This window comes from Acartia tonsa, chromosome 13 (genome assembly GCF_053477335.1).
Source record: "Acartia tonsa isolate MP-2025a chromosome 13, ASM5347733v1, whole genome shotgun sequence".
Lineage (NCBI taxonomy): Eukaryota > Metazoa > Arthropoda > Copepoda > Calanoida > Acartiidae > Acartia > Acartia tonsa.
In genome coordinates this window covers 28,590,538-28,604,319 of record NC_137272.1, presented here as the reverse complement: position 1 = coordinate 28,604,319, position 13,782 = coordinate 28,590,538, and the positions used below count along the sequence as shown (strand labels likewise).

General features: G+C 35.0%; 1 protein-coding gene across 2 annotated transcripts in view; it reads right to left on the bottom strand.

The window, feature by feature from the left end:
• Window positions 1-13,782, bottom strand: part of LOC145304554 (uncharacterized) — a 51,392-nt gene that overhangs the window by 18,818 nt on the left and 18,792 nt on the right. For both annotated transcript variants that reach the window (XM_080146464.1, XM_080146465.1), the window contains exons 15-35: window positions 13,696-13,744; window positions 13,196-13,278; window positions 12,572-12,681; window positions 12,187-12,253; window positions 11,056-11,182; window positions 10,324-10,404; window positions 9,898-9,953; window positions 9,090-9,197; window positions 8,574-8,644; window positions 7,747-7,830; window positions 5,183-5,294; window positions 4,302-4,374; window positions 3,738-3,823; window positions 3,011-3,200; window positions 2,424-2,506; window positions 2,068-2,140; window positions 1,700-1,823; window positions 1,425-1,561; window positions 1,052-1,254; window positions 684-948; window positions 485-598 (exon numbers count right to left, since the gene is read on the bottom strand). In XM_080146464.1, coding sequence (XP_080002590.1) covers window positions 485-598; window positions 684-948; window positions 1,052-1,254; window positions 1,425-1,561; window positions 1,700-1,823; window positions 2,068-2,140; window positions 2,424-2,506; window positions 3,011-3,200; window positions 3,738-3,823; window positions 4,302-4,374; window positions 5,183-5,294; window positions 7,747-7,830; window positions 8,574-8,644; window positions 9,090-9,197; window positions 9,898-9,953; window positions 10,324-10,404; window positions 11,056-11,182; window positions 12,187-12,253; window positions 12,572-12,681; window positions 13,196-13,278; window positions 13,696-13,744 — 2,296 coding nt within the window. The remainder of the gene's footprint in view (window positions 1-484; window positions 599-683; window positions 949-1,051; window positions 1,255-1,424; window positions 1,562-1,699; window positions 1,824-2,067; window positions 2,141-2,423; window positions 2,507-3,010; window positions 3,201-3,737; window positions 3,824-4,301; window positions 4,375-5,182; window positions 5,295-7,746; window positions 7,831-8,573; window positions 8,645-9,089; window positions 9,198-9,897; window positions 9,954-10,323; window positions 10,405-11,055; window positions 11,183-12,186; window positions 12,254-12,571; window positions 12,682-13,195; window positions 13,279-13,695; window positions 13,745-13,782) is intronic.

Below are 13,782 nucleotides of genomic sequence, written 5' to 3'. Positions count from 1 at the left end.
TTAATTAGCAATGATATTTTCAAATAAAATTTTTACTCATTAATAAAAATGCAAATAATACAAACTAAAATCTGTCTGAGGGAAACCCAACGATAGCTTTCTTGCAGTTCAAATTACCAAAGTAAAAGATAAAAAAATTTTGGGAGAGAAAAAACTTCATTTTAACAAAAGCCATTAATATATAGGTTTATAAAAAGTTATGTTTTTTACTTTAAACTAGCTACCTGAATTTGATTCTATACTTTATCTACACACACACACACAGCTTTTTCCTTAGCGTTTAGGACGAACCACTGCGTCATCCCAAAACTGGTTTATAAGGCCTAGGCTTGAAATAGGCCTGAAATAATATTTTACTACGTTTCCCATCCCTTATCCCTGCAGATGTACCATATGATTATTACCTGGAGCTACTAGGGTGTGTACTATAGATAAACCAGCTAACCCCAGGGTCTGTACTACAGGTGTACCATATAATTATTACCTGGAGCTCCTAGGGTATGTACTATGGGTGTACCAGCTCCTCCCAGGGTCTGTACTACAGGTGTGCCAGGTGCCAAGGCTCCATTGGTCAGAACAACCAGCTGAGTTGATCCTCCTACAAAATTTAAAATAATTGATGTTTGCTTTTACTTAAAATGTCTTCTTTTTGGTTTGCAATTGTAAAAAATTAAATCCTTTACCTAAAGATGTAGATGTAAGTCCGCCATGTTGACCAACAGACTTGATAAACAATGGCGGCAGTCCTCCCATCGTGCCTCCACCTTTCCCTAACAAATCAGCTGATGAACCGGCTGGGTCTGGAATGTGAATGGCTACTGGTTTGTCACGCGAGTTGTCCTTGACTGGAAAAGCGCGGGAATTTTGGGCGACAGCTGCACTGGTGGTGTGGGGTTGCTGTTGAGGGATGACGTAATAGACAGTGTTGCCAGTACATACAGTTGGTATCTAGATAGTAAAATTTTATCAAAAAGATAGAAAGAAGATTATCAAATTAACGTCAATTTTTTTTTGAAATCCAAATTCAATGTTTTTTTTGTAATTCTATTACCTGGGTAACTGGTTTCATTGGTATGGCACCAGTGACTGGTATAACAGTGATGGTCTGACCAGCAGGGCCGCTGGCGCCTCCAGATATGGTCAGCTGCTGATGTTGACCTGTCTGTGAGGCAGCATTGACCGCCACCAGCTGCTGGCTGGTATGGTGCTGCTGGGGGTTGGTCACAGCTTGTAGAGGTATCATGTTGCTACCACCTGATACAAAAATATTTTTTAAGAAACAAAAAAGAAAAAAGGCAAACTTTTAAAAGTTAAAAGCTGCAACCAAAAAGTTAAAAGAGATTGTTAGAGGTTATTTGAAAAATCAGAATAAAAAATAATTGGAAAAATGTGAATTAAATAAATCATGATACATAATTTTATACCTGGTGCCCCACTAGGAGCCGGTGGCAACAATCTTGGTCGTACCAGCTCAGGTCGAATCAGCTGACTTCCAGAACTGGTTTTTGAAGGTAGACTGTGAGCTGTGTGTGACAGAGGTGTGCTACGCGGTGTCCGCCATCTTGAAAGTAAATACAATTAATTTACAACATGAAAGAGGTACTATAAGTAAAGACAAAAAAAACAAAGTTGCATATGAAAATAATTAAAATTGAAATATTAGTTTTATTTGATTCAATATTTGTATATATAAATATACCTTTGTTCAGCTGTTTGATGGTTAGCTATAGGCATGAACATATTATGCCTGGAGCCAGGGAGACCTTTCCCTCCCCCCACTCCAGAGGTTGGGGTGGTAGGTGGAGCTGTGATGGCCACACCTCCTGAAACAAAACAACAAATTAAGGTACTAAATGTATCTACTTACCAAAATATTTATTTAGCTTAATCTATCTATCAAGCTGCATAATTGAACAGTGAACAAATATCTATCTATATACTTTCCCTTTTTGGAATTTCACTGGATCCAGCTAGTAAGACCATCAGATTAGCTATCTCCATTAATCTATCTATCTATATCCTATAACTACCCATATATCTGCATATCTATCTATTGATATTTTATACCTGGAATTTCACTGGATCCAGCTAGTGAGACCAACAGATTAGCTGCCTCCATTTTGTCTGCGTCCGTTTCTTCCTAGAAAAGGATTTTTTTGTTAAAGATAAGTTTTTTATAAAAAACATACAACCTATAGACCATCTAAAATTTGAAAATAAAAGCGGGGAAGACACACAAAATTTCATTTACATAGACACATAAATCCTACTACTTTTGTCAATATTATTTGGAGACTACTGTTTTAGAGGTCCGAGAGAACTGGAGAGAAAGCATAAAAAAGTTAAATTGATGAAAGAAGATCCCTTTTTTCAAAAAGCATCTTGATAAGAGTATAGCCACTCTACAATATAGCTTAAGGTACCTGTTTAAGTACAGCAGACACCAGAGTAGTAGCTGCCAGAGGCGACGGAGCCACTGAATGCGAAATATGGTGACCAGAGACACCTAAATAGGGACAAATATGTACATAATCATCGCGGCATTGAATAGCTTAAATATAGAAAAGAACAGAAATCTGTGGGTTTTTTTTAAACAAGAAGGTAAACTTCAAAAATATAATAGAATTTAATAAGAATTACAAAACCTTATGAGCTATAGTATTTTATTTCCCAATTTTTTATACAATTATTTTGCCATATATGCTGATATTTTTAAAATGGTTATATTACCATACGTTTTAAAAAGTGTACACACATAAAACATCTCAGTACTTTAATTCTCACTTGGGTATTTTCCCTCAAAGTACCTAACGAGCACTGAAACCCCCTTCATTCATAAGATAATGGGGAAGGGTTGTTTTTTTCCACTGTAAATTATTCTTCCAGGGCTTCTTAAATTACCTATATATAACCTAAACTAACCTGGCCTAAAAAACTCCCCATTCTCCCTTATTTCAAATTTACAAATAAGGTAGGGTGATTTCCTTAGCTTGACAAAGCTATTTCTTACCCGATGAAAGACTTTTTTGTGCAAGAATGTGTTGGGGGGAGGAGAGAGCCACTGGGGAGGGCGCTATAAGCGGGGTTAGATGGCCCAGCGGTGTCAAACTGCCAGCCAAAGGCGTGGTGTGACCGATCGGCGTTGAGGGGTGGCCTAACGGCGTGGAGTGTCCAATCGGCGTCGGCGGATGGTGACCTAATTTTTATCAATTTATTTGTATGGATGAAAGACATAAAACAATTTTAAAATTTTATAAAATGTCAAGAAATGTTTTAAATTTTTTTACATTAAAAAAGATACCATGTAGTTGGAAAATGGTTCATTCCACTGAAACCTATCACTATGGGTTACTTTCTCATCGGAGTTCATATGACCTTTCCTTAACCTAACCTAAGCATAAAAAAATTCGCTTTTTCAATTCCTAATAATGGAAACCACTGTAGAATGTAATTGTGGGTGGGTAGTAGCCAGGGATCTAAAGAGATAAGACAATCGACGAAAAATAGAGATACATCTCGAATGATGGTAAACAAAATATCCCTTCTTGAGATTTAAATTATTGGTTGAAAAGTTTCGACACTGAAGGTTTGGAACCAACTAATTAAAACTCAATAAAAGAACCCAAAGTCAATGAATAAGATAACATTGTTAAAAAAACTTTGTTTATCAGTGTAATGTTTTACAAAAAAAAGTAATGTATCTGGATTTCATCCATATAAAATAAAAAAATTCCTAAAGCAGAATTCGAATGGCCGGGTGCTGGACTGCCAATGATCAGGGTTGTAGCACCATAGGTATTTGTGGCTGGTGCTGATGCCGGACCTTAGGTTTTAGAAATATTCATACTTGTGAAGGTCTAGGGTAGGTTTATAACTATATAAATATCCACTGAGAAAAAATCTCCCATACCTTTTCTTTATCATACTTGTGATATAATTTAATGATTTGAAAACATTTATACCAATAATATGTTTAGATAAAAGTTCGAAGGAATATTTTATGACAATTTCTCCCAAGAGAAATTTCCACTAGAAAAAAAATCACACAACAATTGTTTTTACCCCCAAGTGCCCCTAGAGGCCTGTAAGGGAGTAAGTGCTAAATAATGCATTGAAGACATTTAGAGTTTTCTGTTGGTAAAAATATGGAATTATAAATATTGTCCTAACAATAGCTCTTTTAACAGACGGAACATATAATAGATATAAATAGATTTTCCGTGATGAAACTTTAATTCTTAAAATCACATAGTAGTTAACTATAAATTCTAATATCATATCATGTATGAACATTTTAAGACCTGAATAGCTTTTTCCTTTGAGGCTAAGATGTCGGGAACAGTAGCCTCTTCTTTGCGATTCCTTTGAACAACCCTAAAATATACAGATTTAGATACAATCTGAAAGTCCCTAAAGTATAATTTTTTCGATTTTGGAAAGAAAGAGGGATCTATTAATGTTTTAATAATTCTAAATTTTGGGCAATTTGAAGAAGCAGCTTTTAGAGCCTAATAAAAAATACATATAACCAATGATAGGCTAGTGTACATTTTACCATTGGTCAATAAAAATGTATAATGAAATATCATTGGTTATTTATATTATATAAAGTCATTTTTTATTAGGCACTATAAGCCAGCTTATACCAACAATGAAATTAATTCGGGAAAAAATCACGAAACCTATACGTGTTTTTCAGCTGTCGCGGGGGGCAACACATCGTAAAATTGACGACCTCTCCATTTGCCCCCCAAATATTATTTTAGATTTATTTCGCTTGCTGGTTATACCTTATACCTGACTATAAGCTGCTTCAAATTTGATTTTTTTTGTTTGGAATAATAAAAACTAAAAAAGCCACTCTATATTTATCCAAGCTCCTTTTATTGATGTTGTCATCCTTGTTTTAAAATATTTCATTGTTTATCATATAAACAAGGATGACACAACATCAATAAAAGCGAAGCTCTGAAATGGTACGAAAAATGATCATTAACACTTGTCACTAGAAAAATTGCTGTCAAAAAGGTTGAACATCAACATGTTTTAAATGGACGTACGGATAAACTGGTTACGCTTTCTAAATCGTACATTACTGCTTTAGAAATCATCATGCAAAGTTCGAAAGTCCGATCCTTATTATAGAAAAGATTCGCTTTTAAAAACGTAAAATATAATTTACCTCTTTTGAGCACAACCTTCGCCATTGTTTACCATTAAACTTCTTTCTTATCCCAGAGGGGGTGGACACTATGTCACCCTTCTTGTACTTGTGGGGGGTGCCTGGCAGTGACCTAGATAGATAGATATACAGATATATAGATAGATAAATAGGTATATGGGAGGGTGGACACTATGTCACCCATCTTGTACTTATGGGGGAGCCTGGCAGTGACCTAGATAGATAGGTATACAGATAGATAGATAAATAGGTACATGGGAGGATGGACACTAAGTCTCCCTTCTTGTACTTGTGGGGGGTGCCTGGCAGTGACCTAGATAGATAGATAGAAATACAGATAGATAGATAGATAAATATTTACAGATAGATATATAGATAGATAAATAGGTATATGGGAGGGTGGACACTATGTCTTCCTTCTTTTACTTGTGGGGGGTGCCTGGCAGTGACCTAGATAGATAGATAGATATACAGATAGATATACAGTTAGATAGACAGAGAAATAGATATATGGGAGGGTGGACACTATGTCTCCCTTCTTGTACTTGTGGGGGGTGCCTGGCAGTGACCTAGATAGATATATATATACATATATATAGATATACAGTTAGATAGATAGATAAATAGGTACATGGGAGGATGGACACTATGTCACCCTTCTTATACTTGTGGGGGGTGCCTGGCAGTGACCTAGATAGATAGATAGATATATAGATAGATATACAGTTAGATAGACAGAGAAATAGGTATATGGGAGGGTGGACACTATGTCACCCTTCTTATACTTGTGGGGGGTGCCTGGCAGTGACATAGATAGATAGAAATACAGATAGATAAATAAATAGGTATTCTTGTACTTGTGGGGGTTGTCTGCCTGTGACCTATATAGATAAATACATAGGTATATCATAGGTATATCTGCCTTATTGTACTTGTGCCTGGCAGTGACCTAGATAGATAGATAGATATACAGTTAGATAGATAGATAAATAGATATATGGGAGGATGGACACTATGTCACCCTTCTTATACTTGTGGGGGGTACCTGGCAGTGACCTAGATAGATAGCTAGATAGATATATAGATAGATAAATAGGTATATGGAAGGGTGGACACTCTGTCGCACTTCTTGTACTTGTAGGGGTGCCTGGCAGTGACCTAGATAAATAGATAGATATATAGATTGATATACAGTTAGATAGATAGATAAATATATACAGATATATAGATAGATAAATAGGTATATGGGAGACATGGACACTATGTCACTCTTCTTAGCGACCTAGATATGTATATATATATATATATATATATAGATAGATAGAAATACATATAGACAAATAAATAGGTATTCTTGTACTTGTGAGGGGTGCCTGGCAGTGACCTAGATAGATAGAAATTCAGATAGATAGATAGAAATACAGATAGATAAATAAATAGGTATTCTTGTTCTTGTAAGGGGGTGCCTGCCAGTGACCTATATAGATAGATAGGTAAATAGACAGGTATATGGGGGGGGGGGGGCACTATGTTAACTTTTTGTTCTTGTGGGGGGTACCTGGCAGCGACCTAGACAGATAGATATACATATAGATAGACAGATAAATAGGTATATGGGAGGGTGGACTCTATGTCTTCCTTCTTGTGCTTGTGGGGGTGCCTGGCAGTGACTGATAGATAGATAGACAGATAGAAAATTAATTGAATAATTTTGTAGACCAATTTTTTGTAAATCTTTGTACACTTAAGAGAGGTAGTTATACTACAGGACTGTCTACCTATCTATCTATCTCACTATCTACCTTTCTCACTTTCTATCTATCTATTTGTAATTAGGAGAGGTATTTGTACTACAAGGTCCTCTATCGGAGAAACTTGTCTGCCTATCTATCTATCTTACTGTCTATCTATCTATAGATACCTAGGAGAGGTAGGAGTAGTGCAAGGTCCTCTATCAGAAAAACTTGTCTACCTACCTGTCTATCTCACTATCTATCTTTCTATCTATAGATACCTAGGAGAGGTATTTGTGCTACAAGGTCCTCTATCAGAGAATGCTTGTCTACCTACCTATCTATCTCACTATCTATCTATCTATAGATACCTAGGAGAGGTAGGTGTACTACAAGGTCCTCTATCAGAGAATGCTTGTCTACCTACCTATCTATCTCACCATATTTATCTATCTATCTATCTATCTATCTATCTATCTATCTATCTATCTATCTATCTATCTATCTATCTATCTATCTATCTATCTATCTATCTATCTATCTATCTATCTATCTATCTATCTATCTATCTATCTATCTATCTATCTATCTATCTATCTATCTATCTATCTATCTATCTATCTATCTATCTATCTATCTATCTATCTATCTATCTATCTATCTATCTATCTATCTATCTATCTATCTATCTATCTATCTATCTATCTATCTATCTATCTATCTATCTATCTATCTATCTATCTATCTATCTATCTATCTATCTATCTATCTATCTATCTATCTATCTATCTATCTATCTATCTATCTATCTATCCATCTATCTATAGATACCTAGGAGAGGTGGGAGTACTACAAGGTCCTCTATCAGAGAATGCTTGACCTTGTCCAGGCTCTACTGAACTGTTATTACTTCCCCTACAATAATTTCAAACTTTACATTTACTTCATATGAGGCAAAACAATTTCTTTAGACACGTTCCAAAAACCCACAAAGCTAAGCTACATTAGACTTTTGGATATCAATCATCTTTTTTTAAATCTTAAATATGGACTCATAAACAACAAAAATTTTCATAATTAGAATATAAATTACAGTCAAATAGACATACAGAGTGAGGAAAGCTAAGTTTTGCTTCTTAAGGGGAGAGGAGACATAAGACTGGAGTTCTAAGTCTTAGTACGTTCTCTTATTTGTTAGCTTTATATCTTTGGACACTTGGTTGGTTCACAATGTCAAATTTTATTTAATAATTTTAATATAAAGCAGGGAAGATTTATACTCCATTGTCTTATCCCTTAAGACCCCTGGCTTGGCAAAATCAGTAGTTGTGTTAGGTGCCCTAGGAAAATTGGGATAGATGTCACAGTTTTTGGCCTACCTATTCTTTTGACGTCATAGCTGAAGGAAAGAGAAAGGGGAGTGGGGGGGGGGGGGTAAGAAACGTCATTAGAATAGGTAGGCCAAAAGCAGTGACACCTATCCCCATTTTGCTAGGGCACTGTAGACAGCTATCAAATAATACAATAGCTGTGCGCGAAGCTTACCAATCTAAGATTGGCCAAAGGATTCTAACTTCCAGTCTCCGTGTGCATCTGAGTCCTAACTTCAGAGAATCATGGCTACAACAACAGCTATCAAAATTCAATTATTATCATACCTGGAAACAGATGTACTGCTGCGCTTCTGAATTTGTCCAGCTAGGAGACCAGGGTCAAGGGATATGGATCTACACAACATATATACATTTCAATCAGGGATCTAAAGGGATAATACAATGGCCGATAAATTGATGTATATCCCCAATGATGATACACATAATACCCCTTTTGTAGTGTAAAATTAATGGTTGGAAAGTTTGAACACTCAATCTCTCTCTCTGTATTTCAATAGAAGTATTTTTTATAGAAGTAAAAGGATGTCTCTCTGCCTGTAGCTTAAGATCTCTCTGACAACTGGACCAACATGGTTCTTCTTTACAGTGAAGCCCCCCCCCCCTCCAATGGGAAATTGAATCCTGAAACCACCTCCATCCTCCCCAAAAAAATATTTTTTTAAACTAAAATAGAATGTAATGGGTCGACTTATTTTAGCAGAAGAACATCAAAAACAATAATAAATTTTTTTTAACATGCAAATTGATGCTTTTCAATTAATTTTGAGTGTATACATTCCTTCCAGCTGGTAGATGTGATTCAGATTCAACAGAGAAGCTAATATCTTCTTTCTTTAGGTCATCATCACTTTCATATTCATAATCTAGACCATCCTCGGCTTTTATATCCTAGATAGATAGATCGACACTTAGATAGATTAATAGATAGATAATTTGATAGACAGACTAACATCTTCTTTCTTTAGATTGTTATCCCTTTCCTATTCATAATCTAGACCATCCTCTCCTTTTATATCCTAGATAGATAGATAGATATCTAGATAGACAGATAGATAGACTCATCTTCTTTCTAGTTAGATAGCAACGTCAATGTAGAAATAATAGAGATTTTTGTGCTGTGGATATAAATTTGAGGCTCTGATTCATAAAATCTTTTGAACATGTAATTGATGATTAAGTTCTTTTATAGTTGTGACAACAGAGTAAAATAAATGATTTGTTTGAGGATCTTAGGAGTTAATTGGTAACTTTGGGATCTTGACTTTAAAATAACACTTGATGTTATTAATTGGTTGAGCATGAGCATTTTTGCAGTTATAAGGTATAACCAACAAGTGAAATGAATTTTAAACAATTTTTGTGGGGCAAATTGAGAGGTCATCAATTTTACTATATGTTGCCCCCCAACGACAGCTGAAAGGTTTTTTGGTTTTTTAAGAATTAATTTAATTTCGTTATTGGTATAAGCTGGCATTTATGTAGTTATTACTAAAATAACATTGATAACTTTTACTTTATTGATAATATTTGAGATTTCAAGATGCAATTGTTTTTTTTTACAATTTGATTCAGCTTAAATATATCATACCTCTAATTTTGGTTCCAGGAAGGCATGCCCTGCTTCGTCCATGGGGTAATCCTGTACAAAACAATACTTCATTTATTTTTTAATTGTAAAAAAGGGGGAGGGCAGTTTTCGATTGTAAATTTATTACTTTAACACAGGTTTGGTTGGGTAATTAATAGCCCCGCTGGGTTATTGTAGCGCAGGGTTAACGCCCCCGCAGGGATTAGGCATAGTGACAAAACCTATTCCTCTCCGGTCCCCCCTTATATTTATATTTTTTCAACAAAAAGGGAGGTTTTTTAGTGCTTGACAATATTTGTAGAATAAGAATTGTTTTAGGAAATATTGATAGTTTTTTCTAGTTGAATAAAGTGGGAATAAAAAAAATTTTATTTGAAAGCCAATTAAATACCGTTTGGTTAATAATAAATGAAATATTTTCCTGTAGAGTGTCTAATTCTTCTATCCAAGGTGGTTGCAGTAATCTTAAAGAAGGTCGGGTCATCCATACTTTTTCTTCTCTGTCTCCTATACAGATAGATGGATTAATTACCTCATACGGTTAAGGCTCTAATGTCAGGTTCAACTACCCAGGATAACTAAGGGAAGCCAAATCTCTCCTCTTCTGTCCAAACACCCGGGGAATTAGGTTAAGTAACACCCATCAGACAACCAACTCTTTGATTGCAGGACCTTTGTCTGGAAGTCCTAACTATGCATGGCAATGAGTTGCGCCTCTTTGGGCCAAGGCATTCTTTATACTCTAACTATTAATATCGCGCTCCTCATATAACAGCAATAAGAACTAGAGATTTGAACCTAACACATTCCCGACGACGAACGGATGCGCTACGTGTTGAGCCTCGGTCACGGGTAAGACAGATGAATAGATAGATAGATGAAAGATGGGTCGGCTTTAAAGTTTAATAGATAGATATATTTGTTAATAGATAATTTGTTAGATTGACAGATATTAAATTTAGAATGCTCATTGATAAAGGGAATCTATACAAATAATTTCAGCTGAAAATCTTGAATACCAGCCGAAAAATTAACGTTTTTCTCATTCCGTTCCATACAGACGGACAGACAGGCTAATTATAGAATAGCTTCGCTACTAAAAACCAATAGACAATCACTAAGATTTGCTACTCTAAAAAACAGCAAAAAAGCTTATACCTATTTTGATAAGAAACTGTAGTGGATGTTTAGAAATCTCATAAACCAGTCCCTCCACAAAAACATCAGTTTGGTTGCTTTGTTGGACGCGTGGCAGCCGGACACACAGCTTTGAGCCAATAGTAACCTACAAAAAGCAATAATTAAATTCAAAAACTTTTTTATGTCTTGCTTAATTAAAAAATTGATTAAACACCGTTATGTATTTTATGTTGTTTAGGTTCTAAGCTAGTCTTTCTGTCTGTCTGTTTGTCTGTCTATACTATCTGTCTATCTATTTATCTATCCTTACCTGATCTGTCTATCAATATCTATCTATCTATCAATCTAATTCTATGGATACCTAGGATGTTAAAGGAACAGCATCACTGATGACATCATCCAATCCTTCCCCTCTTCTTATCTATCTATCTATGTATACCTGGGAAGTTAAAGAAACAGCATCACTGATGACATCATCCAATCCTTCTCCTCTTCTTATCTATCTATATATGTATACCTGGGATGTTAAAGGAACAGCATCACTGATGACATCATCCAATCCTTCCCCTCTTCTTATCTCTATCTATTTATTAAGCTATATCTGTCTATCTATCTATCTACCTTCTATCTATATATCTATACCTGGGATGTTAAAGGAACAGCATCACTGATGACAACATCCAATCCTTCCCCTCTTCTTATCTATCTATCTATGTATACCTGGGAAGTTAAAGGAACAGCATCACTGATGACATCATCCAATCCTTCCCCTCTTCTTATCTATCTATCTATGTATACCAGGGAAGTTAAAGAAACAGCATCACTGGTGACATCATCCAATCCTTCTCCTCTTCTTATCTATCTATATATGTATACCTGGGATGTTAAAGGAACAGCATCACTGATGACATCATCCAATCCTTCCCCTCTTCTTATCTCTATCTATTTATTAAGCTATATCTGTCTATCTATCTATCTACCTTCTATCTATATATCTATACCTGGGATGTTAAAGGAACAGCATCACTGATGACATCATCCAATTCTTCCCCTCTTCTTATCTATCTGTCTATCTATCTATTTATTTATCTATCTGTCTATCTATCTATTTATTTATCTATCTGTCTATCTATATCTATATATTTATACCTGGGATGTTAAAGGAACAGCATCACTGATGACATCATCCAATCCTTCCCTTCTTCTAACCACTTTCCTATAATTAAACATATTTGTCAATAAGAATGATTTTGTCCATAGAAAAATCTTATAATATAAAGTAGTAAGGTTTTTTGTCTGAAGGTACTTTTTAGGAAAGCTTTGTAAATGTTTCATGGTTGTTTTAGGCTATCTTTCTTACATATCCCAGTTATTCCCTAGAGGTTGGATGCGAAGCAACTTCTTTATTATGTAAAATACAAAAATAAAAGACAAAAATAGATATATTAATACATTTTGATATTTTACAGTATCTTTCAATCTTACTTTCTATCTCATAAACCAGCTATTCATTTATACTATTTCTGTGTAGTACCTATAAAGAACAGTTTCTTGTCCAGGATCCATAAGAACGACGACATCTGAATCATTGACTGTGTCAATAATTTTACCAGGCCTATACTCCTTACCACTTCGCACCAGAACCTACAAAAACAAACAGTTAGACATTCAGTCTATTTGAGCAAGGGTAGGAAAGCACCAACCCTGCGGGACATTAACTCTGTGCGACTCTCCTTACCTTTACTTAACCCAACATAAAATACAGATATTATTATAGAAAATTTCGGCGGATAACAATATGGAAAATTACAAGATTTATTACAGCTTTCTTGGCCCAAAAGGTAACGGATGCCGTAACTGGACAAAGAAGCTCACAAATCAGCCATGTGACTCTATAAAATGAGGGAGATGAGAAGATAAGTGGGAAAGAAAACCCCTAAAAAAAGAGATTGATAATCCCTCATTTTTATGACGTCAAATGGCTGATTTTTGAAACACTTCGTCCAGTTACACGAATGACCGGGCCAATAAAACAGGGTTTGATATTACAATTTCTTATTTATTGAAAATTGTCTGTAATGCGATGATTTTTCAGTCTAATGATTATGAATAATACTTAAAATATTAAATTTTAAATCCATTATTTAAAAATACTGACCTTATGGCCAATCCAGTCTTTGAGATCAACGCCAGGTTTAATGTTTGCTGGAGGCTTGCAGGAGAGGTTTAGTCCAACCATACCTGGATAGATAGATAGATATAGATGGATGGGTGGATGGATAGAATTATGAATGGATAAATGGATGGATGGACAAAGCTATAGATAGACGATTAGATGGACGAATAGATGGATGGATATACAAAGAATATAAGGTTGGATAGATAGACAAAAAGATAGATAGACGAAAAAACGCATAGATAAATAGATGAACGCATGATTTGATGTATTGATGAATTTTTATGTATAAACAATTACATACCTAAAAATTAAAGATAAATAATAATTATCCAAATAAACAAAAAAAATTTCAGCTATACATCAAAGTCATTTGTGGAAATTTGTAAAACCCAATCTAGATTGAACAAAATTCCAAAAGGTTTTAAGCCACTGAATGAGAGGACGTGTTTTAATTTAAAAGAGTAATTTGATGACTATACCTGGCTGTTCTGATTGTTTACCACTGCTCACTATTTCAAGCTTCTGAACCTTAATATAAAGGTAAATTTGGTGCTTTCTCTCCTAGT